Genomic DNA, 27998 nt, shown 5'->3' on the forward strand with positions numbered 1-27998 from the left:
GAATCTTTGCACGGCAGAACAAATCAGATCCAAGTCCAGGAGTTTAAGTCTCCGGCATTGCCACGAAATATTAAATGTTAAACTTAATAGGTATTTTTATATGAGAAAAATTTGTTAGCTCAAGTTGTTCTCCCAGTCTTGTGGATGTCAAAAGAGCTAGTATTGGTCTTCATCTCTTTCATTTAGTAGTTAAAAAAAATCTGATAACAGTAGTGATAACGAATCGAATTAAATTAGAATAAAATACATGCTTTTTTTATTTGTGTCTGTCTGTCTGTGCAAGAGAATAATAAATTATAAGGGAATAATTAATATAATGTGCCCTTTATCTTTCATGTGCTATTACAGTTTTACAATAGAAGTTCTGTAAAAATGCAAAGAAAAATCATCTGTGCTTTAAAAACAAAACATCCACAGAAATATAATTTTCATGCTCATCTTTAGAAGAGGTTTAGTATAGTTCAGCTTGTATTTAGTTGCACTTTGAATTCAGGTTACCTCCCAGATGAAATGCTTGACATAAAAGCAAGTTTTAGAACAATTTTCTTTTCTTTTGTACAACGAAAATGAGGGAAACAATTATTAATCAGATGTGGTATAATAAAATCAGATATTTTATTTTCAAGCCACATAACCCAGCCTACAACACACACAAACACACACACACACGCACACACACACACACACACACACACACACACACACATATATATATTTATATATATATATATATATATATATATATATATATATATATATATATATATATATATATATATAAAATAGTTAACAATGGGATAATGAAACGATTTCTGCTATTTTAAAATGTCAGTGGAAAAATTATTCTTGGCATTACAGCAATCAAGCCTTTCCCATAATTGCTGAGAAGATTTTTGCATGTCTTCACAGGTATTTTGATGATTTATCTTTGATGATATGCTCCACGTCTTTGGGGAAGGAAAAAACACCTTGCAACCGCCCAAATCTTTAGCTAACTTCGCAACTTCTCTACCAGTTTCTAGTCAGAACTCTGGCGGGGGTCACGCAAAAAAGTCAATATTAATTCAACTCATAAAAAACATGTGTTCAACTTAAATGATTACCTTCAATCTGGATGCTGTATAAAGTTATAAAACTTAAAAAAATAGTTTTAAATGAAGCCCTTTTATTTGTATTCAGAAATAAAATATTCAGCATGTTTTGGATGTCAAAAACAGTCCCACTGAACTATAAAAGGAACTAAAAACAGACCTTATTTCATTTATGAGCACTCCAAAGGGAAAAGGATCTGTTTCTTTTGATACTATTTATTTAATTTATGTAACATGTTCTCCCCTTACTTTAAACCCATTTGAAAACGTTGAAAAATTCTAGAACCTGGCAAATTGGTCACCACAGCTATCGTTTAACCACAGTGATTGTTGTAAAAAGGCAGCTTGGATGAAGCTGACCAATGCGTGATGCCTTGAAGGCCCCCCTGCTGACTGCAGCTGGGGGGCTTCTCCACATATACAGTAGCTAAAGAGTAAGCGTAGAAATGTTATGTATCAAGTAAATATGCTAATGTAGAGAGATTCCTTTAAGAATCGATCAGACACTTGTTCGTGACAGTGTTTTTCTGTGCTTGATGCAGATTAACATAGGAGTAGATCGTTGCTTTTCTTTTCTTTTTTTCTATAATTGTTGCTCACATCAGAGAAACATGAAAGAAAATCAGAAAATGAGACATTTCATCTGATCTTGGTGAGTTCAAATAATGTGACGTACAGTGATAGTGACGCATAGATGCAGAAATGTTTCAATAAAGAGTTGATGTAGGTGACTTCATTTGTTCTTCTTATATTCAGTATGACTTTTATTTCCGCGAGGGAGCATTATCTCGTTCTGCTTTTCTCTTGATTTTGGAATGAAACCTGTAGACTGCTGGGAAGTAGGTGTAGAAAAACGAACTGAATCATAGCACAGTTTTTATATGACGTAAAAGCTAAATGTTAGATTGGAGGTTGGAGGCCAAGGTTGGAGGAAAGTTAGGAGGGGAACAGTTCAACTTGTGTTGCAGGCTACTATTGTGACGCCGTTGATTAGAAAAGAATCAGATTTGATGTGCAAACGAGTCCTGCGCTTCTACTAGGACATATTAGAACGCTTGACATCCAGATGAAAATGTCATTTTTAACTCTGACACATACTTTGAGGCTCACTGGTTGCCTTTCAATGTCACAGTTTGATCTGATTTCATTGTTCTTTGCCAGAAATATAGAAAAAAATAAGCACAAAGTGGTCTTTTTTTTGTCAATAAGATATTTCAATGTTTAGAGGTTATAGACCAGCTGGATGTAACACCAAAATATAAAGAAGACAATCCTCTAAAAGATATTATCTTCTTTAGCTTACTGGCCATTTCCTGTTTCCTATTATGTTCATGTATAACAGTATAAGGGGAGAAGTGAAATTACAGAGGCCCATGCAAATGACACTGTTCTGGGTATTCACACTGGTTCTATTATTTGTGTACTCGTACTGAACCGGTGGTGTGTGAGGGGAGAAAAGAAAACGTCTCATACAGCTTGTTTCCACTGACATACTCGCCCATCTTGAACACACACACCTAGCTCATATAGAAACAGGGTTAGTATAGTTTCAAAGTGAATGTGTGGCTGCCTTCACTGGAAGCAACCGAGAGGTCTGAAAATCACCTACCATGAAGGGATTTTTTTTCTGCTTTCTCTCTTTCCCCATATTAATCTGGGGTGATTAGTTTACTTGATCAGTCAGTGTTTTTCTTAAGATAACAGTTTTAAGGCCAAATTTTTTTTTGCTTTTGGTTACTTTGATGCGTGAAAGACCTGAAACTCGTTAAAGGATGATTAACTGCGGCTGTTTCCAAATATTCCCGCTTCTGTTTTCATGAGCAAAGTCTTCCTGCTGCCTCGGCCTGCAGGAAAGGGTGAATTTTGTCACTGTGATCCGCCCAGAAAAAAATGCCATTAATCAGTCCTTCCACTGCCTTGCATACTAACCAAAACGTCTCCAAAAAGATGCCGAACAGGATCTGCTACAGCGTTGGATAGCCTTGGCAGGCTGCAGCAGACCCTCGGTTTATATCCCACCGTTATGTTTAATGCGGAGCTCAGCGGGGGCGCCCATTTACACATCTGATCCACTTCACCTCTGATTACCACAGACCTTAGTCTCTGACAGAATCAGAGAGGCAGTGAGAGGTTTACCTGGGGAGTAAAAAGTCATCCTACAGCCGTTAAAGATGTTATCGCGTGGTATATTTTTCCCCAACACGTGCACTCCAACGATAAAAACACAGCTGTGTGATGAAATGTTTATTTTCACTGCAGCTACATCTCATAAAGCACCTTTTTAAGCCCACTGAGGAAGAAAAAAAACCTGCTAATTGTGCTTTGTGTGCATTTAGAGTGATGACATCACAAGAGGCAAAAGAATCAGAAAGGGTAGCAACGTTTTTCAGACATTGAACTAATGGAGGTGCGCTAATGGAGGGGCGTTAAATGGTGTTACTAGAGGAGCATGCGCAAAAAAACTCAAAGACATCGTTTTGAAACAGGTTAAACTGGAGCTCAAACAATGTCCAACTACACATACAGTAAAATGAAATCAAAGCTTATAAAAGGTTGTGTGTTTTTTTTGGCAGTAACAAAACAGTAAGTAACAATCAAAGACACCCCAACCCGGGGGATATTGGTTGTCCCTATAGTTAACAACGAGATTTTAATACAACAACAGAAATAGAAAATATATATTTTCATCAGTTTGAGACCTGCCATGCAACAGACTGGCGACCTGTCCAGGGTGTACCCTGCCTCTCGCCCAGTGAACGCTGGAGATAGGCAGCAGCACCCCCCGCGACCCCATGAGGGATTAAGCGGGTCAGAAAATGGATGGATGGATAGTTTGAGACCTTGATAAGCGTATAAAAGGAGTATCGAGTAGGGCAGGGGTTCCCAAAGTGGGGGTCAGGACCCCCCAGGGGTTCCGAGACATCTCTTGGGGATTGTGAGAGGATTTGATGCTGATGTCATAAAAAGATTTAGCATTCCCTTATTTGTGAAACTGATATCAAAGTATCACTTTACAAGACACTCCACATTCCTCATATTAACACAAGGGGATGGCTTTAGTTCTTACCAAAACATTTTTACATTATAATATTTTTTAGGATTTATAATTTTAGGATTTTATTCTCATAGTTTTTACACACAAAAACAAAATCCCACTGGGCAAAATGGAGTTGCCAGTCTTTGGCACCGTTACTCTGTGGGTCGCAGGCTGAAAAGTTTTGAAACCCCTGCTCTTGTACACTTCATATTTAAAGAATGAATTTCCAGCAGCAACCACTTTGGTAAAAAGCTGCGAACTATTGTGTGTTTGAACAGGAATTTACAGCGCTGTAGCACGAAGCCACAAAAAACAGCAGTCCCCACATTCCAGGCCTGTATGTTAAAGTCATACGTGTACATCTGTGACAAACGGCGAGGATCAGGGAGAAAACCAGCTGAGCTCTTAACAAACACTTTAAGCTAGTTGCCACATGGCTGGGGTCGGTCATTGAAGAGTCAATTCACATCAAAGCTGTTAAGGTTTTGATGGAGAACCTTGTTTTTTTGGGGGGGGGTTTACGTAGCAAATAGTTTGGGACCTTTTCGTCTAGGTACAGCATGAAAACGTCTTCTGACCCGTGAGGATGACTGTGAGTTTTGAGTGTGAGCCACAAAAGGCCCACTGCAGGAACAGACAGACTAACAGGTCCAATGTGTGGTGGGAAAACGAATCATACAGCCGTCCATGGTGTGGCCGTTATAAGCAAGGTGGCAACCAATAGCTGGTGTGCGATGAGTAACAAATGATAGTCACAAGCATTTGAAGGGAAATTGTGTCTTTTATTTCACGTTTTAATTTATGCATATAATTTTTACTTTCAATTATACTTTATTTGTGTTGTATTATATTACATTATATCACATCATAAATTATACTATATAATGGACAAAACAATGGTTTAAGTTGAAGGCGGCGGGATTTTATAAGTATCTACTTCATTGCACTCTTTATTTGAACGCATAGAACCATAAAATATAACCTTCTAAATGGCTTCAAATTGATTTTGCTTTCTTGTAAATGTTATTTATCTGACTGGGCTTGTTTGACGTAAGCCAAACAAAAAAAAAAAAAAAGAAAGCTATATCCATCAGTTGACTTTTCTGGAGCCTTATTACAGCTGTAATAATCAGTACGTTACATTGTTTTAGCTGCAGTGAGGGGAAATAGTTGATTTTCTGTGTAATTATCACAAAAGCAATGACTTTGATGTGTTCTTGCTCTCATAGTGGGTCATGCCTCTCCTGATGTCCTTCCTTTTCGTGGCACACACATGCTGCCCCCAGATCAGATTATTCCTGTCCATGTCTCCAGAAAACGATGAGCGGATGACAGATGACCTACATGTTGTTTTTAGGTAACAGTGAGACACGGACTCCCTTTTAGAACAGCTAATTTGTCAGGGGGAACACGATGTGACCTCAGACTCTTAATCAGCAGCGTCCCACAGAAGTGCGTCGTTGGGAGACGAGTCACCACAGACAGGACCTGACTCAGAGGGCAGCTGTCCAGACGTCCGGGCCCCCCTCGCTCCCAGCTTTGTATCAATCACACCTCAGTGAGAATAGACACATTGTTCCCCATCAACACCTTTACTCAGCAAGAACAAGTCCCTGAGAGGGAGCAGTCTTAAGTGTGAGCTGTATTGTTAAGATGGGAAAACTAGCCCCCAGTCTGAAAACCGAGACGTCCACCTCTTACGGTAATTTTCCGGACACAATAAAAGGAGGCGTGGTTGCATTTCTGAATAGTCGTGGCCCCTTTAAGGACGTTTTTTTAAAAAAACAAAAAAAAACAATCTGTTCTGTGTTGCTTCAACACATTGAGACATAGTGTTACACACAAAGTACTTTCACTTTGCATTTGCCGACTTTCTAACCACAGTGTCTGCAGCACGTAAACTCAGACGGACGCCTACAGCTTCACTATACATTTAACAGATCCGAAACCAAACCAGCAGATGCCTGTATCTTCACGTAGTTTAGAACTGGGTTTTTTGCTTGTGTCTCGCACAAACCGTCTTTACAAAATAATGAGGCATCTGATCTCGTTGCCCATCTGTTGGCTCTGTTGTCGTCTGGTGAAGCTCTGATGCAGGACCAGCGCTGAGAGCAGAAGAAACGGAGCATGTTGTGGCTTTTGCTATTTACATTGTACTGTAACCTATGTGGTTACTGTAGCATCGTAGAGCTGCCTATGAGACATGCCTCATAACTACAATACAGACCAATACAGAACTATACTGAAACAGTCAGCCCCACAGGTTCAGGTTTGTGCTCAGTGCTAATATAAGTATATACAATGCCTTACTAAAAGGAAGTGGGCTGTAATTTTGGATGGAAAAGGAAGATTTTTATGTGGCACATGCCGTCTGTTTCTATTCTCCTTTACGGTGGCAACCGCTAAATAAAACTGCCTCAAGCACTGATCTGCATGCTGGGGCTGTGTGACATAAAACCAACGCTGCACATCACCAGACTCACAGTAGTACATGGCGGTGGCAGCATCATGCTGAGGGGATGCTTCTCCCCATAGAAAACCAAAGATGTTAGAGGGTACAAAAATTAGACTAGGGCATAGGTTTAAATTCCAACAGGTGACACTAAAAGAAGACAAATAAATCTTTATTTGTCACTGCAATTGTACATTCCAACGAAACGCGTCTTCTGCATAAGTAACGGGCAGCTTTACAGTGCTTGGGGAGCAATCTGGGGATAAGGGTCCTGCTTGGGGAGCCATAGTGGTAGTCTGTGGGATTTGAACCGGGTACTTGCAGCCTTCTCAGAACACACCCGTACTTCTCTAATAACTGGGCCGCCACCACCCAAAAATACAGCCAGAAAAACATGTAAAACATAGTTAATAGTTGGACTGGCCCAGTCAAAGTTCAGAGCTAAATTCAACAGAAAACCTGCAGCAATACTTGAAAATTCCTCTTCAAAGATGTTTTCCAGTCATTCTGAATGAGCTTGAGCTATTTTAACTAGAGGAAGAGGCAAAGATTTCAGTTTCCAGATGCGCAAAGCTGGCAGAGGCATAACAAAAAAGGACACGCGTCTGTCACTGCAGCAAAAGGCAGTTCTATGTTGGATTGACTCATGGGGGGGGGGGGAGATATATAAATGCATGCCACAGTTTTCAGATTTCACCTCGCAGAAACCAAAAAAAATTAAAAACCATCCTTTACCTTCCACTTCTCAAATATGTGCTGCTTTATCGGTCTATCACATCAACTCCCAAACAAAATGTGCTGAAGTTATGTGATTCAAATTGTTTTCCAAAGTGTTGAAACTATGGAGCCGTTTTCATTCATTCCACCCTGCAAAAGGGGCTCAGTTAGGACTGATCAAGTGTAAATTCAAGTCAAAATATAGTAAGGTATCCTTCTAAACCCCAGAGAGTGTGTCGCGTGTTCCTCCTAACATAACATTAGGAAAATCTGATGTGCCTCACATTTCTTCATCTGCCTCCTCTTCTATTTGTGGGCTGCCCGTTACTGCCGTTCACTTGTCTGGATTTGTCTCCAGTCCCCTCTGAGTCATTGAACAAACCCTTTTCCACTGTCTGAAGGGTCCAGGTGTGGTTACCCGGTGACCAAACACCTCGGTGCCCAGGCCGAGAGGCTCTGTGTGTGCATGCTGTACCAAATGGGGGACGGGGGGTGTTCTGTAGGTGATTTCTGTGTGGCTGTCCTTCTGGGTACTCCCAACACCCAAGAGGATTGTGTGTGTCCATATGAGTGTGATTGTGTGTGTGCTGGCAGACACAGATGGCTCTGAAGCGAGGATGTGATAAACACACTGGGCAGGGGGATCTCCGTCCAGGAGTGGGCTCCATGTTTTAGTGGTGAAGTCATTGGGAAAAAGCCTGGTCGAACTGGAGGAGGAACAAACACTCACTCGCTCAAGCATGCAGACAGATATTACCTGCAAACATTTTTATTTGAATCACAATTTTCCCCTCTGTGAGCTGATACACACCCCTCCTTTACGGACTGGGCTTGATTCCGTTTTCAATCACCCGATCAGATCAGATAGGATCGTGGGCTCGTTCATTCAGCAACGAGCTCAGAAACAAAGAGAGACAGGGATTCCCCCCCCCCCCCCCCCCCCCAGTTTTGTTTTGCTCAGAGACGGTGAGGGGGTCAGAGTTTCGGTACCACGGGTCAGAGCACCACCTCGCCACCCTGTGTGTGTTCTTCTTGCAGTGTTGGTGCTGTTATGTTAGGTGTGAACTATGGCCCTGTGGAGCATTGGGTAACAGGAGTGATTGCCTAACCCTGTTGTTGTGATGATGTCGTAACCCGTCGGACCTGGCCAGCATTCGGGTGTCATGTGAGCCGTTGTTCTCCATCTTCCTCTGCCCAGGATGTCAGGGCATGCGTGTGTGTGAGCCGGCATGTGTCATCCAGTGTGTGTGTGTGTTGAGATTTCATTAACATGAAGAAGAAGAAATCAGGGATCCTGAAGGTGCCAGCCCTCAGAAGGGGCAGACGTGTCAAAGGTTAGGTCTGACTCGATGCCTGTGGAATTTAGTGTTCACGGATCGAACGCAGGACATTCAGACTTGCTCCATTCTCCAAGAACAGAAGCAGGAAATGATGGTTGATTAAAAAAAAAAAAACAAAAAAAAAACGAGATGGCTGAAATGTTCACAAATTAACCCTTTGGAACAATAAGCAAGCAACAGGAAGCTGAAAGATTTGGGGGTTTTCCCTCCTTTATTTCCTTGCTTGGCTGAAGCCTTTCCCCCACCACATCTTTCTAGATTATTAAACACATATTTCAGGAAATGTTAGCACAGGCAGCACAGAACGAAAGTTTTTTTTCTTTCGATTTTTTTCAGAAAAAAAGATCCGAACATGTTTGTCACGTGATTTTCTCTGTATATATCATACACATTTTTTTTTTATTATAAATTCTTTATTTTCCCCATACCATTTTTTTTTTGTTTAGTTTTCATGTTTCTGCAGATACACACATCATGTGGGTGTGTGGATGTGTGCAGAGATTTCCTTCTAAACCAGCTAAACACACAACAGCATTTTGACTTCTGTGACTTGGACTGCAGAATCCACTAAACATGCAGAACTGTCACATTTCACAGAATACGCTGATTCTATCTGACAAACTATTTGATCTTTTTTGTTGTTGTTGTTTTGGAGGCACAGCAGAGATGTGCTGGGGAAAACCTGAAAGAGAGGAATTGTTTTTGTGGTATTATTGGAAGGTGGCAGGGCTTTGGTTTGACCTGGACCTGAGGATGAGAGCAGTTCATGTTTAAAAGGTGTTGATCAAACGGAACTGGGTTAATGTGACCCCGCTCTTAGGTGAAGTGATATTATCCTCTTGAGAGGAAAGCATGGACGGCAAGTACCAACTGTTTGTATGTTCTGGTTACATTTCAGTCTCTATGAAAACACATCATCTAACTCCTTAAAAATGTAGTTTTGCCTCCGTTGCAAAATGTAAATATATATATATATATATATATATATATATATATATATATATATATATATATATATATATATATATATATATATATATATATATATATATATATATATATTCATTTGAATTGTATTGTTGTAATATACTTGTATTAATTAATGAATTGTTCTTTACGTCACCTTTTAGTTTGCAGTAATTTGTACAATTCCCTTTGGTCTAGCTTTGCATTTTATGTACAAAAACAGCTACAGTTGTTCATTACGCTGCAGAAAAGCAGAAATATATTTTTACAGTAAAATCCTTTTTTTCAGTAGCCAGACTTTAAGATACTTTGAACTTTTCACCATGTTAATACTATATGATTTTATGATTTATATTAAAAATATAAAATGAGAATTATGTTTTAACACCACTATTTGTCTTAATTATGACAATTTTCTGGTTACAGCTAACAACAAAAATTAAGATGAGATTATAACAGACTCATACAAAAATTGATTCATGAATATAGAAATATAGGCTTCGTATGCTTGATACCTGCTCAAAGATTGTTAAGTTCAAAAGGTAATTTTAATCTGAAGAGTAAGTTTATACACACATATATATATATATATATATATATATATATATATATATATATATATATATATATATATATATATATATATATATATATATATATTTATAAATATATACTATTGATAAGTCCACATGTGGGAAGTTTAAAAGTTTTCCAGTAAAACAATTACAGCCTCTTTAATTTTTCCTCTCTGCTATTATTTCTGCTTTTCTCCGTTCTTTATCTCCAGTCTGACACACACACACACACACACACACACACACACACACACACACACACACACACACACACACACACACATATAAAAACTAAATAATTTTCTATTGATAAAAATACATGTTTTATGACAACTCCATAACAAGTTTTGAAACAATTCTTTGCAGACACTCATAAAAGATTATTTGAACCGTACAACATAATTAACTATTACTATTATTAGCATATATTATATATACAATATTTTATATTTTAATGATATTTATATATTGTACAAATTAATGAAATTTTTCGTTTTTGTTTTTCACTGAAGGAGACAAAAGGGGACACAAGTGGAGCATATTTTCCACCTTATTCAACACAATGAGGGACGTCAGCATGTGCTTTATTTTCATTTGGAGAACTTTGTCATTTATAAGGTTTATAGTTAGCACAGGATTGAAACATGGTCAGTTTCAGTTCTGAACTACGATTCATACCTAATGGAGAAAATTAGCAAAAGAACTTAATTTTATTTATGACCTTTGGATTTAGGTCTTTTAGAAAATTTCTGCTTAAACTTCCTAATTCCTCTTTTTTTTAATCTAGGCCAGCAATTTGTAGAGTCGCGTGCAAAAGCTTTTCTCTTCTTTTTTTTTGCTTTGTATTCAAAGCAATTAAATAAGATTTAAACTACTTTGGTTTGTTCTCGACATCAGAGTCATTTCGTTGCTGTTTTACATTTTTAAATAAACCGGACTCCCCCCCCTGCTCTAGCACGCCTCACAGAGAACCCTCTGAAAATAATCTGCTTTACATTTTGCAACATTTTACTGAGCAACAAAGCCAACTTTTACAGTTTCTACACTCTATAACATTTCTTATGGATTTTTTTTTAAATCATTTCAGAGTTACAGAAAAAACAAAAAACAAAAAAAAAACACTTTTCATCAAGAGAAACTGAGCTTCTTCATGGACCAGTAAAGAACCTGAACCTCTTCACAGAAAGCTGTCACACACACATGTACTTACGGATACATTTTGAACACACCTACAGGAGGAATCCCTGAATCCAACATTGTCCATGAACCCTGTCCAGAAAGAGGAACATATTCCCCCAAACACAGAAAATGCTCAGACACGTGAAGCAGAGAGCCAGGACCGTGCGGCTGTATTTTCTGCTGCTGCTTTCAGCCTCTTTGTTGGTGGATTTGCTCGGCCTCATGACTCAGTGTTGCTCATCGAAGATGATTCGCCCGCCATTTCTGACTGAAAACTCTTCTTCTCTCTCGTTACTTTTTACATGCTGAGTGAATGTATTTCTGCAAATTTCTCAGGACTTGTCATCTTCTCAAACCTATACCCAAGTTTTCTTTAAACTAAAATTCTTGTTTATTTTTAAGTTATGTGTGTGAAACCATCGGGTGAAATTGGGGGATGGGAATTTGGAAGGCCCTTTTCCCTCCAAAATTTTTATTTTATTTTATTTTTTTTATTGTTATGAGCTTAGTTATATGAAATATAGCTGATTAAATCCAGAGTTCTGTCCAAACAGCTCTGTCAGCTTTATGCTCCTCTACAAGTCGGATATGAACTACGTGTTATAAAGTTAATTATTAAAGGGCCCCTTGTTGTAAAGCACAATCATTTCACACAGAGTGCTTCTTTTCTCACCATAACAAAGGTGTGTGTGCATGTATGAGTGTGTTTGTGGAGGTGAGGAGGAGCGGAAATGACTTGCCTCCTCGAGAGAAAGTTATCAGCCATAAACCCAACCGTATGTGACATGGCTGCCCACGCAAGAGCTGCCCTAAAATCTTTGATGTGCCTCCCTGAGCTTTGATGGTGCTTTGCCCTATGCAGGCACGAAGATGCGTACGTGGAAAACAAGGGGACGCGTTGATCTGAAACCTCAAGGGAGTGTTGCATCCATCAAAGAAAATTAGTGGAGTTCTTTAGTTTGTATTTGGTTAGAGATTAATCGCTAACACCAACCCAGGGATGGGCCACTGATTCGCTATTCTAGGCCATTCTCTGCAGTCTCTTACATCTTTTTTTTTTTTTTTTTTTTTGCCTCTGAGCGTGTGTGTAAGAGGGCAAAGAAGGGGGGCTAAGTAGAATGCTTGTAGTCGCTGACTAGATTTTGTAAAGGGTTTCCTAATATGGGCTGTCTTACAGCAGCGTCCTCCCCCCAGTGGGCCACCCCCCCAGGTCTCAGCCAGTGATGACACAGCTCGGGGTACGACTCACTTCCTCATTAATTGGCTGAAACCAGTTCTTACAGGAACCGCCTATGATAAATGTGAGAGTTCTGAGAAGTCATTCATTTCTCCTCGCTGCAGCGGCGGAGGAGGCACTGCAGGGGAGGTGAACGAGTTCACCGATCTGAGCGAGCGAGAGAGAGAGTGAGAAAGGGAGGGAGAGAGAGAGGAAGCCGAGTATGTGTGCGAGAGCTGAGAGAGGAGAGGAGAGGAGAGGAAAGCTGAGCAGGAAAATGTGACCGACTACTGGTGCCGCAGCTGCCGCATGAGGACCATGAGGCCAACTTTTATTTTTGCCTTCTTTTTTTTTTGTCAGGTTTATTTTGTTTATTGTTGTCCATGTTCAGACATTTCTTTTTGTTTATTTTGTTTTTGAATCTCATTGCTTGCTGTAGTTTGGTTCTTTCTTTTTCATCTGTGTGTGAGTATTTTGCCGTGTGTGTGTGTGTGTGTGTGGGGGGGGGGGGGGGGGTGAGCGGTGACGGGGGTTGCACTCGTTGCTCTCTCCGTCTTTCTCTCTCCTCGGAGAGAGGAAGCGGGGCCGGCTCTGTACAGTACAGGAGACAGGACAGCATGCCTCCCTTTGTTGCTGCCCTTGGGCTGGTGAGTAACAATGATGTGACGTGATTTGTACCCCCCCCCCTCCATCACCCCCCATCACCCCACCACCACCTCCCCTTCTCTGCCCCCCTTCCCTCTCCCTCTCTCTCTGCCTCTCCACCCACCCTCTCATCCTCATGTGTTGGTGGAAACAGCGCTGTTCCTCTGCTGGGTGCGGCACTGCAGAAGCCCTTCAGGGAGTACTTGGAGGCCCAGAAGGCCAAGCTGCACCATGTCACCGGAGACGGGACCCCAGCTGTAAGTACAGGGGCCTCTCACTTTCTACTCGTCTACATGTGTGTTGCCCGAGAAAAGAAAGCGTCTTACATTTGGCTCTTTTTTTTACATTTACATAACTGTCCTATTTTCACCCTTGAACATACTAATTATTGGATTTATGCTGAAGGGGACAAACAAACCCCCGAGAGAAAATTTCTAGACAGACTTCTGTTGCTTTTCCTGTAACCTGTTAGGGATCCGGTGAATTACAGAAGCTTGTTTGGGGCCAGAATGACAGGGTAGGTTTCGCGCTGCCTTGGGCGGGCTCGGAGGGGGGAGAAAGGCGGAAGGAGGAATGGGGGGGGGGGGGGGGCAGCATGGGGTCCAGCTTTACCCGAACTGTACTACTGTAGCATGGGGCGTGCTGACTCATGCTCCATCTTACCAATGGGATAGTGTGTGTGAGTGTAGTCACTCCCCTATGTGTCACACACACACACTTGCACTCGGTGCCCCGCCTGAACCCAGCACTAACTGTAGACCAAGCCACCCCCCCCACCCCACCCCCACGTCACAATCCATCAAACTCCCCCCCTGTCTAGAACAAAAAGAGCCGGTTGTAGCAGAAGCCTGTCTTTTTCAAAGCTGTTTTCCCTCTTCTCTGCTTCCTTGTACAAACTGAGTCATTAAGAATGCTCTTTCTTGTTTACGTGCGTACGAGGAAGGAGAAGGCATAAAGGACAGACTTTAAGTTGCACAAGGACAGATTAAGGTATTTTCTAGAACAATGTCCCTTTTTTCTTGTAACCTGAGCCCCCAGCAGTTACTGGAGAGAAGCGGGGCAATTTAACTCGGCGGAGGCAGGCTGCAGGCCTGGGGTCACTGGGGGCTTTATGGGAGGGAGGACGGCGGGGGCTGCTGCATGTTTTATTACCCCTGATCTCTATCTGTCCTGCACATGGAGCTGGATCCCCACCTAGCCTACAGCATCAGGAGCAGAGGGGAGAGTGGGGGTGCGGGGCATGTGTGTGTGCGGGGGGTTGGCCCTTCTTTTACTGACCAAGCTCTTCTCTCCTCTCTTTCTCTCTCTCTGTGGTCCCTGGCAGGAGGAGAACTGGCTCTCGTGGCTCTTCGAGAAGGTTGTGGTCATCATGGTATGCTTCTTTGTCTGCTCCATTGTCAACTCCATGGCGCAGAGCTACGCCAAGCGGCAGGAGAAGTCCTCGGACAGCAAGACGGAGTGAGGTCCAGCAGGAAGCAGACTGTGCTGGACCAACGACCTCCCATCCCTCCTTCCTTCATATCTACTCTCCCTTTTGGCTGATACCCCATCATTATCCCAGGCAAAAATAATAATAATAATTATCTGCCCCATCTGGTTTCTGTCTTGCTTCTGTAACAACATGTTTATCTAGAACTTGGACTTCCATTTGCTTGTTTATGAAGGCCTCTGCAATTTGGTAGCAATTTGGTTTTTTTATTCCATCAAAGGTAGGTGCTTGCTGGGACGTCTGTGACTATGTAGGCATCCATGCTTTTAACTAGTCCTGGGTCTCCTTAAGTTTGTTCCAATGGTAGGACCTTTTTAATTATTAACCGTATTTGCTATTTAGTCGTCAGGGTAGTCTTACAGCTTTTGTAAGTTGTTCAGTATTGGCTGCTTAGACGAGGAACACAGTGAATCTGGTATTATTATTTTTTAGAACTGCATCATTTCCACTTCTTGTCTTGCAGCTGTAGGGGCAGTGAATATTTTAGGCTTACATATGTTACAATAGTTGCTGTTTTTTTTTTGTTTTTTTTGTGTGGGCCGCAGTACTTTTAGATAAGTAATGATAAATCAGTCGTGAATCTCCCCCGCTGGTCCCTTTGTCTGCCCTCATTGTTCTGCTTCCAGGAAGAGAGCGCATGAGTCAGCCCGGGGCCACTATACCAGATGCAGCCGTATATTTTCAATCACATCTAGAACTGTATGCTCTCGTCGGTGCGTCACACGCACATAGTGGGCTGCGTTAGCGTGGCTGCCTCATCTTCCGTGGACTGAAGCAGATCGGGCAGTCCAGGCTGCTACTACGTGGTGTGCTAGATCCGAGCCGTTCTCGGGAGAAATCTTCTTCTTTGTCTCCACTTGTCCTTTGGAGTTTTTTTGTACCGAAAGGAGGACACCGAGCTATTCTTTCCTTGATGGATAACGTCGGCCGGCTCGCCAATTACCCGATACCTTTTTTTTTTCTTGTTTCTTTTTTTTCCCCTTCTTTTTATTTTCTCTGTAATCGCCGACGAAATGTGCGATTTCTTCCTTTCTCTCCTCGCTCTCTGTGCTGCGCTGGACTGAGAGCAGCGGGGACGCTAGAGCAGGCGCAAGCAGCGGGGAGGAGGGAGGAGGGAGAGGGAGGGAGAGGGAGGGAGAGGGAGAAAAAAAAACCCTTCCAGCTCACAGTGAAAAGCGTCTGTGCCGTTACCTCAGCTGAACCCTCAAATGAACTCGTTGCACTCCCCCAGTCACGGAGCCAGGAGACGAATCACTCGAGTAGATTCAAAACAGAGGGGTACTGTTGGGCGAGCTGAACCCTGTGCTCTGCATCGGCTCTAGTCTAGAACATTCACATGTCCTTTTTTCTTTCCTCCCCATCACGGTAAGTCGGATTAGGCTTCTCTCTCTTGTTCTCTCTCTCTCTCTCTTTTTTCAATTCATTGTTTTGTGTGTGTGTCCATGCATATGTCTTCAGGCATGTCCGTCACTCTCTCGACCTGTCAGATAGCTTATCAGACTGGTGTTGGCTGTTAAGATTGCAAGGCGACAACAGTCTGTAGGCTGTCTGACATTTCGGGCTCTTTCATCTGACCAGCATCCTGTCGTTGTCGTCCTCCTCCTCCTCCTCTTCCTCCTCGTTGGTACATCATTTAGCATCAGTTCCCATTCAGAGGTGTGTGCGCTGCGATGTCACTTCCCCTTATCCCGACCGCTTGCGAAACGGCGGCGATGTGGCTCTATTGTTTATTTCCTCTACGCTGACGTCTGTGAGGGTTTTATGTGGCTTCATGTGAGGAACTGTTTGAAAATGCAGATGCTTGTGTGTGTGTGTGTGTGAGCTGACTCTTGTTTTTTTTTTTTTTTTTTTTTTTTTTAATTTCCAGAGAATCCAGACAGTACACACCTCATTGCAAAACATCACATTGTGACACTCAGCCTTAGGTATAGTACACGCAGTGCTCAGCCAGCCTCCTCCTTCCCCTTTTTACACTTCCCTCTTCTGTTGCAATGAAAACTTTCTTCTGTTTCTCAATGCTCTTTTTTGTACGAGGTAGCACTTTATCGGAGCAGCCCTGTTGAGATTTTTCTCTTTTCTTTTTTTTAAGTAAATATACAAGGCTGAAATTAGTCTGACCCCCCCCCCCCCCCCCCCCCCCCCCCCCACACACACACACACACACTTTGAGCAAACAAGTTGAACTTTCTTTAGGTCGTAAAAGTAAAAATCACTGAATTAAGTTGGAATGCCTTGCTGTCATAGGGAATGTTTTTCTTGGCCCGTTTCAGGATGTCCTGTTCCAAGAGGGAGCCCCTTTTTGGCACGACTACCTGAATGTGTTTGTATAGAAAACCCAGTTTGTATGTTCCCGGGTGAGTTCCTGTTTGGGATGAATGTTTGTAATTTGCTTTTAAAGGTGTGTGCATTATCCTACCCTGTAATCTTATCTTTAATAAAGCTGAATTGAAAAAAAAAAAAAAAGAAGAAGAGTGGTGTTCTGTTTCTTGTGCGACGAGTCTTGACAACACTGCTGGGTCCACGCTGACCCTGGAGCCTCTGAAGAATCTCACATGTCAGCCAAGAAAGAGGGATAGGGAGGATAGTGAGTCCCTCACAACTCCAGTTTCCACAGCTAGTGTTTCACATCCAAACGGTTATCGCATTACTGATTTGCGCCCGCCACGCTGACATCATCTCCATTTCAGAATCCGAGCTGGGGCTTACTTGCAAATTCTGAATTATGGCAGCACAGTTTTTTGTCACAAATTTTTAAAAACATAAAATAAACTTCGAAATTTGCACCAATTTCAGTAAATCATTAGAAAGCGAAAATTCTGATCCATTTAAGTATTTGATCGAAAGCATCAGACCTAAAACTCTACTTTAATGCAACTGAGGATTAAGTCTGTCCCAGCATATGTATAAACCACCATAAAACAGACGTTCCACACGTACGTGTCCATTTGCATATGGGAAACTTGTTTATCTTGATGTTGCATGCTGCAGGTGTGCCTGACTTATGATTGGTCTTGTTTGGCAACAACATAAAACGGGAACAACACAGCATCACCCGGTGTCCCGAGGTCCAATGTGTGAGACCTGTCCTGCTGTCCTGTTCCCAGATCAGCCACACCCAAAGCACCCTGAAGATGAATATATATCCGCCCTGCCTCCGAGGGCTCTGGTTTAAACGCAAGTGTTCAGATCCTGCCTGTCCAAACATGCCGGCGGACTGATATTCAAACTGTGACTCTGCTTTTGTCCTCCCTCTTCCCCCCTCTCTGATCTCTCCATACGCTGCACATGCAGTACACTTAAATCTGCAGGGTCTGGTTTAATGTCTGGCACTGTGAACACATCCACCCACTCAACCCCACACCCCTCGCCACCTACTCTCTGTCAACAGGCTAACCACCGGGGGATGCTGAAATATCACTGACTTCATCCACTGCCCACCCACAAGCCCTCTCTGCATTTGGTTATCCACTTAATTCCTTTCACACTCTGCCTCATTAAATTATGCTGACCGGATGGGTTTATTTATTTTATTCTTTCTTTCCTTCTTTTTTTGTTAATATCAAATCAGATTAAGGTTTTTTTTATTTTATTTTGGGAGTAGCAGTGAGCAGGTCTGCAGTAGAGTGAGCAGGCATACCAAACTGTACAGATGAAGAAAAATCCAAATTCATAGACAAAATCTGAATTTAAAAAGCTCAGATTTTATTTATTTTAAGATAAACCTTTATTACTGAGGCACTACAGGTGATCTGAAGTTTGTTATGATTCAACGTGTAGCTTAATATTGTGATGGAAAGCTTGGAACTTCTGAAGTATAAAAATAAGTATACGTATTCTGTGTAGTTTTCCGTTTATGCTTACCGCCAGTCTCTGAACTGAAGGGTTGTCACTTAACAAGTTAAGTAAAAGAAATGACTTATGGCTACGCCATTTGAACAGAAGAATAATCAGCCAGAAATTGTCAAATTACAAGACAAAATGTAAGACCTGAAATTTTTTTCGCACCCCATGGACACCTAGACATTCTATCATGTTTTTACAGATTATCGTCTAAGATTTTATTTGTAAACTGCCTCTTTTATTGTAAAATCTCTTGGTAAATTGTTTTTCCAAAACACTCAGTCGGTCTCATTTACTTCCCGTGTGTATGTCTATTGTATCGTATTAGGTTGCTTTCTGTGAAGCACGCTGACCTTTGTCTTTGACAGGTGGTGAGGTTAAATTTAAACAGACAGGCTGGGCAAGCAGAGCATTAAACAGCCCACCGTGGCTCTTGGTGAGCTACAAGGATCCACAGCTCAGGTGGGAGAATCAGTGCAGGTATGTGTGCTCAAAAAATCAAGCCTGAATGAAAGGTATAAACAGTCATGTCTGCAGTTTATCACCAGCCAGGACACAGCAAAATATTGCAGAGGATCAACTGAGCCTTAAAAAGTTACCTGGATACAAAACGGAATGCGTGGCAGGAAACTAACACTGAGCATGGTGGGGGCAGCATCATGCTGTGGGGAAACATTATAATCCAACAGTGGAATAAAGCTGCTGGAGGCTGAATATCAGCTTCTAGCGTAACATGCACTGCCTCAACGCAATGCCATTGTTTCCATGGAACGGTTTAGATCGAGACGCATTCACATGTTAGCGTGGCCCAGCGCAGACCTGGATGAAAATTGCCGTTCCCAGATGCTCTCCATCCAACCGACTGAGATTGAGCTATTTCGTGAAGAAAATTGGGCAAACAGTTCAGCCTCTAGATATACAAAGCTGTTAGAGACACAAACGACTTGCAGCTGTAATAGCGGCAAAAGGTGGTATTTAGTCAGGGTAGCTGAATATCAGTGCAAGCCAGGCTGGTTTAAAGTTCTGTTTGTCAAAATAAATAAAATTTAAAGCAAACCATGCATAATTTTTCATGCACTACCTTCCTGTTGGTCTGTCACATACGACCCAACTTTAAATGACATGAATGAATCAGCAAGGCACTGCATTTGAGCAGGATTTCCACTGTTTGTATGTATCATCAGGCATAAAGTTTATTAAAAATATCCATAAAAACTCCATCTTAAAGCCATGACTTGTCTCAACACTGGGACTGGGAACTTCCTGATTTATCCGTTTCCCTGTGTTAAACACATGCCTGTACGCACTCGTTCATCATAACTGTGGTTAGCGCTGAGGCCCAACTCCAAAGGCCTTCGCTTCCTTTCTTGTGGCTTTGGCATACCAGGATCAAACAGGCTTATCAGCAGCTTCATACCCATCATGATTCACTTCATCAGAGAGAGGAGAGCTTATTTGAATCAGATCACAAGGTCTCCTTACAGTGATAGATTGACTACCGAATGTATCAGCAGCCACTTAAATGGCCCCTTGTTGATGATTTACAATCATCCAAACACAGCCATTCAAAGCATAACTGGGAAATGATGAAATGTCGGTCGGATTTAGTTGAACACACGAAAACACATCTGTCCGTGTTGGGCAGACCTAACTCATGATGCGTGGGTATATTAACAGCATAGTTTGGCAGAACCCTCTGCTCTTCCTGCCTGCTCAGAGCCAGTATGGCAGACACTTTTATGCCTGGTGCCAGGGGGCACTGCCGTGGTGTTTTATACAAGTTTTTCAAAACTTCAAAATAAATGCATTTCAAAAACTGCATTTGTTTGGATTTTCAGGCCGAAAGGTAGATTTGAAGAAACATAACAATAATTACTTGGAAAACAAGTTTTACAGTGGCTCTAAAGAGCTGTTATGCCAGGCTTTTGATGCCAAGAAATGAGGCCATAACAAACAATTTCAAACAGTAAAATGGGACATTTTTCCTGCACAAATCACCAGAAAAACAAATGAATCTATTAAAAGGAAAATGGAAAAATAAATAGTTGCACTAACCTGATTGTATATGACTGCGCACCCTTAAAATAAGATTTTGTTTGAAGCTACGTTCAGTCGTCTTTAGTTGGAGTCTACCAACAACCCGCATCTGCCACCTCTGCCTAGCAAACATTCCTCGTCAGATTGCCATGACCTGTCTTGTCCACAACCTTGTTGATGTGGCACATTTAGTTCTGGGATTTGGTTGGGTCGTCCTAAACTTTAGATTTTTCCCTCACTGAAGTCATTCGTATATGGACTTGGTTTCTGCTTGGACTCACTGAAAAACTGCAGAAAGACGTCAAATCCAGCTTCATTTTTAGAGTTTTAGGAGACAGCCGGCGGTTTTGGGTCAAAGCTGACTGGCATTTGGTAATGTTCATAATCTCACTGACATTAACAACTCTAGGCCCATCGGAGGAAAACCACAACTGCAAAGCTTCTCTGAAGCCAGTTGTTTTATCGATGCCCAGTGTTGTTTTTCTTATAAACATGTTTTGTGAAAGTGTGGCCATAAACTTTAAGTTTAGTTTCAGCAAATCGTAGCATTCTCCCATAAGTTTTAGAGAAAGTTTTGGACATTCCTGCACCTCCCTCAGTGCTGCTATCCACCTCTCCAACCAGACTAGTCTAATCTTTTCAACAGTTTTTTTGGTTTAGGGAAAACATGTCCTATGTTTTCTCCCTATATGTTCCTTCTTTGCAACCTACTTTATATAGCAGCTATATCTATCTATCTATCTATCTATCTATCTATCTATCTATCTATCTATCTATCTATATATATATATATATATATATATATATATATATATATAGAGAGAGAGAGAGAGAGAGAGAGAGAGAGAGAGAGAGAGAGAGAGAGAGCGAGAGAGAGAGAGAGAGAGAGAGAGATAGATAGATAGATAGATAGATAGATAGATAGATAGATAGATAGATAGATCTCCCCTGATCAGCTCCACCCATTCTTGTAATTAGTTTCACTCTGTTCACCTGCTCACTCCCATACTTATATCTGCATCTGTCTCCTGCACTCTGCCAGATCATTGTCTAACTAGCCTTTGGTGAGTTTTGTCCAGCATCCGTCTGTAGATTTAACCCAACTGCCTTTTTTGACATCTGAGCCAGCCTGATATCTGATCCTGATTTTCCTGCTCTGTTTCTGATTTTTCTGCCTGTTTTTGGACTGCCTCTCTGTGTACTGGTTTTTGGACTGTAATTCTGACCACTGAGTTTTGCCTGCCCCTGTATTGTTTAAGTTTGCCTCTATTAAACCTGCTTTTTCATTCACCCTGCTTGTTCGGCCTGAATACTGAGTCCTGAATCAGTCTCTCGATCATGACAGATATTGATATATGTTGCTGCTCATGTTGCTGCTAACTTTATGTGTTGATGTCATTCAGGTGTGTCAAACACTCCGAGGCAAGTGTGACCGCCTTTCAGCATGCACAACAAGGCACAGCAGGCCTGGGAGTAGTGTGGGTGTACAATTGTGCATGTTCGCATTGGAACAACACGACTCCAGGACGTGAGAACCACTGAGTCAGCTCATGGAATGCACGTAATCTGACAGCCCGGATCCACCTCTGCAGCCGTTTCTCCTCAGGTGCTGCTTACGCACGGCTTTACACATCAGCGAAGGGTTCTGTGTCATGACATGATGCCATCTTCGAAATATTACTCAGGAATGCATGGCGTTGGCTTCCAAGCATACCAGCCGTAGCAGTCCGTGTCCCCGGCTTTCCATCGCGGATAAGGCAACACCGTAGTGAACTGGAAAAACCACAGATAGCTGCATAGTGAGCATGCGAAACATACCTTGAAAGGTTTGGAAAACATTAGGTTAGTTCAGAATGACGAGGGTGAGTAAGTGTGATTTTTTCTTACAAAAGCAAAAGTTTCTACTTTACTGATGACATGTCTAAATTGAAGGGTATCCTCAGCTGTTTGTTATGAAGAACCAGCGGCTGAAGTTTGGAGGGGTCTGGGCCAATAGGCTCCTTTACCAGGTCTACCCCCATTTCATACCCAAGCATCTTCTGACTTTGAGGTCATACTCTTAAACAAACCGTCTCCTACGTTTTTAAGCAGCTCCCTATTTGCTTGATTATCTTTTTAAGTATTCTCATGATTTATGGACATAAATAAACATAAAATTCTCAAATCTCGTGTATATTTCAAGGTAAATGCATTTGCTTTTTTTTTTTTTTTTTTTTACACTTTTGAAAACGTTATACTAGACCTACATTTCATTGGTTGTGGTTCCCTGTCCTTGTTTGGGCCAACCAACTTAATTGACTCTGAAATGGAACAGACTATTATGCCTGATTGAATCAGAATAATTACGACTAACCTCCTGCAGGTAGATATTTAGCCAAATCAGAATACTTTATTGATCCCTGGGGGGAAATTCCTATGTCACGGCTGCATACATTCAACATGAAAAAGGGAGGTGTGCAATGAATATACAAGAGATGATAACACTTTGCAATAAGGTACACAAAATTTAATTAACTAGGAAGCGGCTTAGGAACTAATTCTGTACTAGGTAGTTAACCAGTACGTACTGGTGGCCACACAGCCTAGCCTTGTTAGGGGACTACTGGTTAGTTACCTGGGAAACAAAGATGAACAAATCAGGAACTAATGGCTAGTTACCAAGGAAACCGAAGAGGAACGAATCAGGAGCTAATGGGTAATTAACCAGTACTTACTGGGGAACACACAGACCAGACCTATTAGTGGGCTACTTGTTGCTTACATGGGAAACGAAGAGGATCTAATGGATAGTTAAAGGTAGAGTCTGGAAGATTTTTCTGTAAGTTTCCCCAAGTCCCTTTTTGAATAACTGCGCAAGACCAGGTTAACTTGCTCTTCCGCTCCTCAGGGGATCGCATGGAAAAAATCTCCCAAATCCTCTCTGTCTACTGAGGGCTTCCTCTTCTTCTCATAAACCTGAATGTGGTTTGTTCCTTGCGACTCTCAGCCATGTTCAAACTATACGGTGAAAGCAGTGGAGCTACAATGAACGGCTAACACCAAAGCTATACCAATACATAAACACTGCGCAGCCAGAAAGCAGAAACTAACAAGGAACGGGCATGCACACTAGCGTTACGTGAGCATGTCAGAATGATCGGCATGTGAGATAACCAATAGATAAAGTGATACCCCCAGAACTTGAGGGACAGAGATGGGTGAGACCAGAACCAAAACTCTGACCATCCCTGCCCTTGGGTGCAAATGGCAGTGATTGGTTAGTTTTCACAGGTGTGCAGCTCCCACAGAAATAGATTTTTTAACCTCTTTTTTCTGAATACATAATGTATTGACTACTTTCAGGATGGAAGGACAATTTCCCCAGTATAACAAAAAGTGTTTCTGAACAGGATTACCAACTATAGTTTTACACAGTACTTACTGGGGAGCACACAGTCCAGCCTTATTATGGGACTATTGGTTATGTAATATGGAATCACAGAGGAATGAATCAGGAACTAATGGGTAGTTAACCAGGACGGACTGGGGAAAACACAGTCCAGCCTATTAACCAGCATTTACTGGATAACACATAGCCAAGCATTATTAGGGGACTAGTGGTTTGTGACCAAAAAATATGGGTTCTGAATAAATCTTGCACCAGTGAGGTCACATCTTGTAATTGTCAAAAACCTGTTTCCTAGTAATTACTGATGTTATTGGGTTCTCTCTTTTGTAAATCTATTCATGAAATGCATTAGCAATTTTACTTTCTTGTACTTGTAACTATGTCTGGCTATCACTTACTGAGTACCAAATCATTTCCTGGCTATTACATTGTTAACTTCATGTAGTGAAACATCATACCAAGGGAACCAATCTTTCCTGAAGCAGTACCTGACTATCACCGACTCTTTTTGTATATCATAAGGTAAAATATGATACCAAGTACTTACTGACGAACCAATCTTTACCTGATCAGTACCTGACTATCATCCAATATTAACCAATACCTTTTTGATCTCTTACAAATAAAAGATTTCCTTAACTGATCTGTTAGATATAATATATATGATATAGTTCTAGTTGATGAGGCTTGGCTATGTGTTCCCCAGTAAGTACTGGTTAACTACCAATTAGTACATGATTAGACTCCATGGCAATTCCTAGTAGTTATTCAGATTTTGTGCATGTTATTGTAAAGTGTTACCCAAAACATGAGTTTAAGAGAACTGGATTACTAATTTAAAGCTAATTGAAGTGAATATGTGAACTGAATTAATAACAAAAAAGTCATGAACTTCTTGATGGTGTTCCAGTTTACTAACATGCACATGTAGTTATTGTCCCAGACACACTTCCTTACAGAACACTGTGAGTTCATTATAGAATCGGTTGTAAAAACAGGAACAAAAGGTACTGGTTCGCGGTTGGTACAGGATATCCCCTATGTATGTCGTATAGCTACTATACCAACACTGCAAAAGCATGAGATGACGAAGGTTGTGAGACAATCAGCACCAGCTGAATTGATTTTTTTCTATCTTTGATCTGTGTGTGGAGCTCTGGTCTGGGTTTAGTTCTTTTTGTGAAAAGCTAACGAAGCATGGCTCCCATTGTTGTGATTATTTTGTTAAACCAGGGTGTACTGTGGCTCCAAAGTGTGAGCTTGCCAATGAAGAACTCAGTAAATGGAGATGATGCTGGAAACACCCCACTGTGGTGCTAACAGAGACAAAGGAAACTGAAGTGATCCTAAACCCGTGACCACTAAAGCGGAAAAAATAACTTTCTGAACTCAACGTTTTTTTTATATATATTATAAGTCAAATAAATTACACCCAGAAATCTTTCAGAGGTGTTTCTGTGCCTGTGTGCTAACATCAAAGACATTTGACATTACTCTTACAACCTTCAGCTCTCACCCTCTGTGGCATCAGGTTTAATTTTAGGGCTCTGCGCATAGTGTGCATGAAACTTGTTTAGTGTGCACAGTCTGTTTGAATCCTGCATGCCCATCAACATGCAGCAAACAACCACAAAGAACAAACAAAACCAGACTACACAGCGAACATGCTGTGCTCCCATTCAGCTCATCTGGAATGGCTTTCCTGTAGCGCTACTTCACCAGAGAACTACCTCACCTGACCCTCCCTAATGCTTGACACTCATTTTCTATATTGCAGTGCTGATTCATATATAATATAGACAGTCATATTTATTATTTTAATAAATTTGAATATTATTGAAAGGTGCAGTAGTTCAATTAAAACACATCATTTAAGATGAGAATATTGCATCAGACTAATAAAAAAGCTAAATTTTTCATCCAGAAATGGGGCTCAATGAAAAGTACGTTTAATACTGGCTCAAAGGTTGTTGCGTTTCTTTTTAAAAGGTACTTTTAATTTGACAAACAAGCATTTCAGAAATGTATATTCTAAATTATTGACTGTATGTCTACTGTATGACACAAAAGACAGTACAGCACTCACATTTTTGTTAATATTTTCATTTTATCCTTTTATGGGAGAACACTGAAGATATGACACTTGTAAAGTCTGTTTGCCGCTTATGTATCAGTGCAAACTTACTGTCCTCCTAATTAGACTCAACTCAACACACGGCATTTAAGGTATAACCAGCTGGCAGTAATAGTAAGCACACCCCTTAGTGGGAATGTCCACATTGTGTCCAAAGTGTCACAGTTTGTTGTGGCCTCCATTATTTCCATCGCTGCCTTCACACTCGTGGGCCTGCACTGTGCCAGAGATAAACTGGTTGCCACTGGAACCCTCTTCATCTCCTCCATATTGACCTTATAGAGCCGGTGGAGGTTAGAGACCTTGCATCCCTCCATCTTCTGTTTAAGGATGGCCCACAGATGCTCAAAAGGGTTCAGCTCTGGAGACAAGCTTGGCAGCTCCAGCAGTAGCCGTTTTAGAGGCGTGTTTGGAGTCGTTATGTTAGAATACTGCCCTGCAGCCCAGTTTCTTAAGGGAGGGCACCCTCCTCTTACCTGACTCCGCCAGATAGATTTGCTCCGCATATCCATCTGGAAACCTTCCGTTGAACTAATTTTGGGAAGGGGCGAAAATACTGGTTAGCTGATTGGCCTATGTTGGTGATAGACGGGCCAAATAAACCAATCAGATTCGTCGTCGCTCTGTTACGAGCGACGACGAAAACACAACCACAAGCCAAGCTACTCTTGCTGCTGCAGGTAAAGGCTCGTTAGCTCAGCAAAGAAATACTCTGTAATTCCGCTAAAACTTGCTCGATAGCCACGCTAACGCTAGTTTCATCGGCTGAAGCCGCCATGTTGTTTAGACTGAACTGTCGCACTTCCCGTTGCGTCACACCTCAACCCGCCTCAAAGCCAACGCTGATTGGACGTTCGTTTGGTGAACGGCTCCAAATTTTCTTCAACGGAGAGTATCCAGACTGATCTGCGAGTGAAACCTTGAAAACTCGCGAGATCAGGATGGTCTCGCGAGGCTAACCCTCCTCTGCTTCAGGATGTCACGGTACATGTTGGTATTCACGGTTCCCTCAGTAAACCGTAGCGCCCCACAAAAAAGTTTATCCCGGTCCCATCAGAGTCAAGACATGGTGTCAGTAATTCATGTCCTTGGTCTGCTTCTCTTCAGCAAGCTGTTTCTTGAGCATCATCTTTAGAAGAGGCTCCCTTCTGGGAGACAGTCATGCAGACCAAAATATGCAGTGTGCCTGAGCAATGATATGTCTGTCTGTCACTCAGATGTCTATTTTCAAAAGACAACCCTAAGGACAGGACGCTGAGGATGTGCACTGATCTTCTTTGGTCGACCATGGTGAGGCCTGTTCTGAGTGGCATCTGTCCCGTTAAACTGCTCTAGGGTCTTTGGCACCATGCTGCAGCTCACTTCCAGGCCGCTGGTAATCTTCTCATAGTCTCAGCCTTCACTATGTAGAGCAACAGTTCTCAAACCTTTTCTGTTGCGCCCCTCTTTGAAGAATGAAAACTTGTCAGTCCATGATAGGGTACGAGAGCAACACCACCAGATTTAACATCTACTCACCAGAGACCTCGTAACACTAACAAGTCACATGACGCTGGGAATGGCTAAAAGAGCACCATTTGGACATTTTCACTTAGGGGTGTACTCACTTTGTTGCCAGTGGTTAAGACATTAATGGCTCTGTGTTGAGTTAATTTGAGGGGACAACAAATGTACACAGTTATACAAGCTTACTCAGAGTTTGCCCAGTGTCTTCAAAAGATTGACACAGTTTATTATTCTGGCCTAAGATTTATAACAAACTGCAACAATTAGACCCATCATTGCAAGTTATATTCATGGGTGCGATGGCCTTCTTTGACTACCCGCAGGCTCCATCATTGGTACATTCTTATATATAAGGCAACTCTAGGTCTTCCTCCAATCTATGTTTC

General features: G+C 41.7%; 1 protein-coding gene across 11 annotated transcripts in view; it reads left to right on the top strand.

The window, feature by feature from the left end:
* The window catches only part of LOC105928119 (vacuole membrane protein 1), an 85492-nt gene extending 68322 nt beyond the window's left edge, over nucleotides 1-17170 (top strand). For all 11 annotated transcript variants that reach the window (XM_036143424.1, XM_036143425.1, XM_021317869.2 and 8 more), the window contains 2 exons: nucleotides 13373-13475; nucleotides 14543-17170. In XM_036143424.1, coding sequence (XP_035999317.1) covers nucleotides 13373-13475; nucleotides 14543-14680 — 241 coding nt within the window. In that variant the 3' untranslated portion in view covers nucleotides 14681-17170. The remainder of the gene's footprint in view (nucleotides 1-13372; nucleotides 13476-14542) is intronic.
* The last annotated feature ends 10828 nt before the right edge of the window (nucleotides 17171-27998 follow it).

This window comes from Fundulus heteroclitus, chromosome 11, assembly GCF_011125445.2.
Source record: "Fundulus heteroclitus isolate FHET01 chromosome 11, MU-UCD_Fhet_4.1, whole genome shotgun sequence".
NCBI classification, from domain to species: Eukaryota; Metazoa; Chordata; class Actinopteri; order Cyprinodontiformes; family Fundulidae; genus Fundulus; species Fundulus heteroclitus.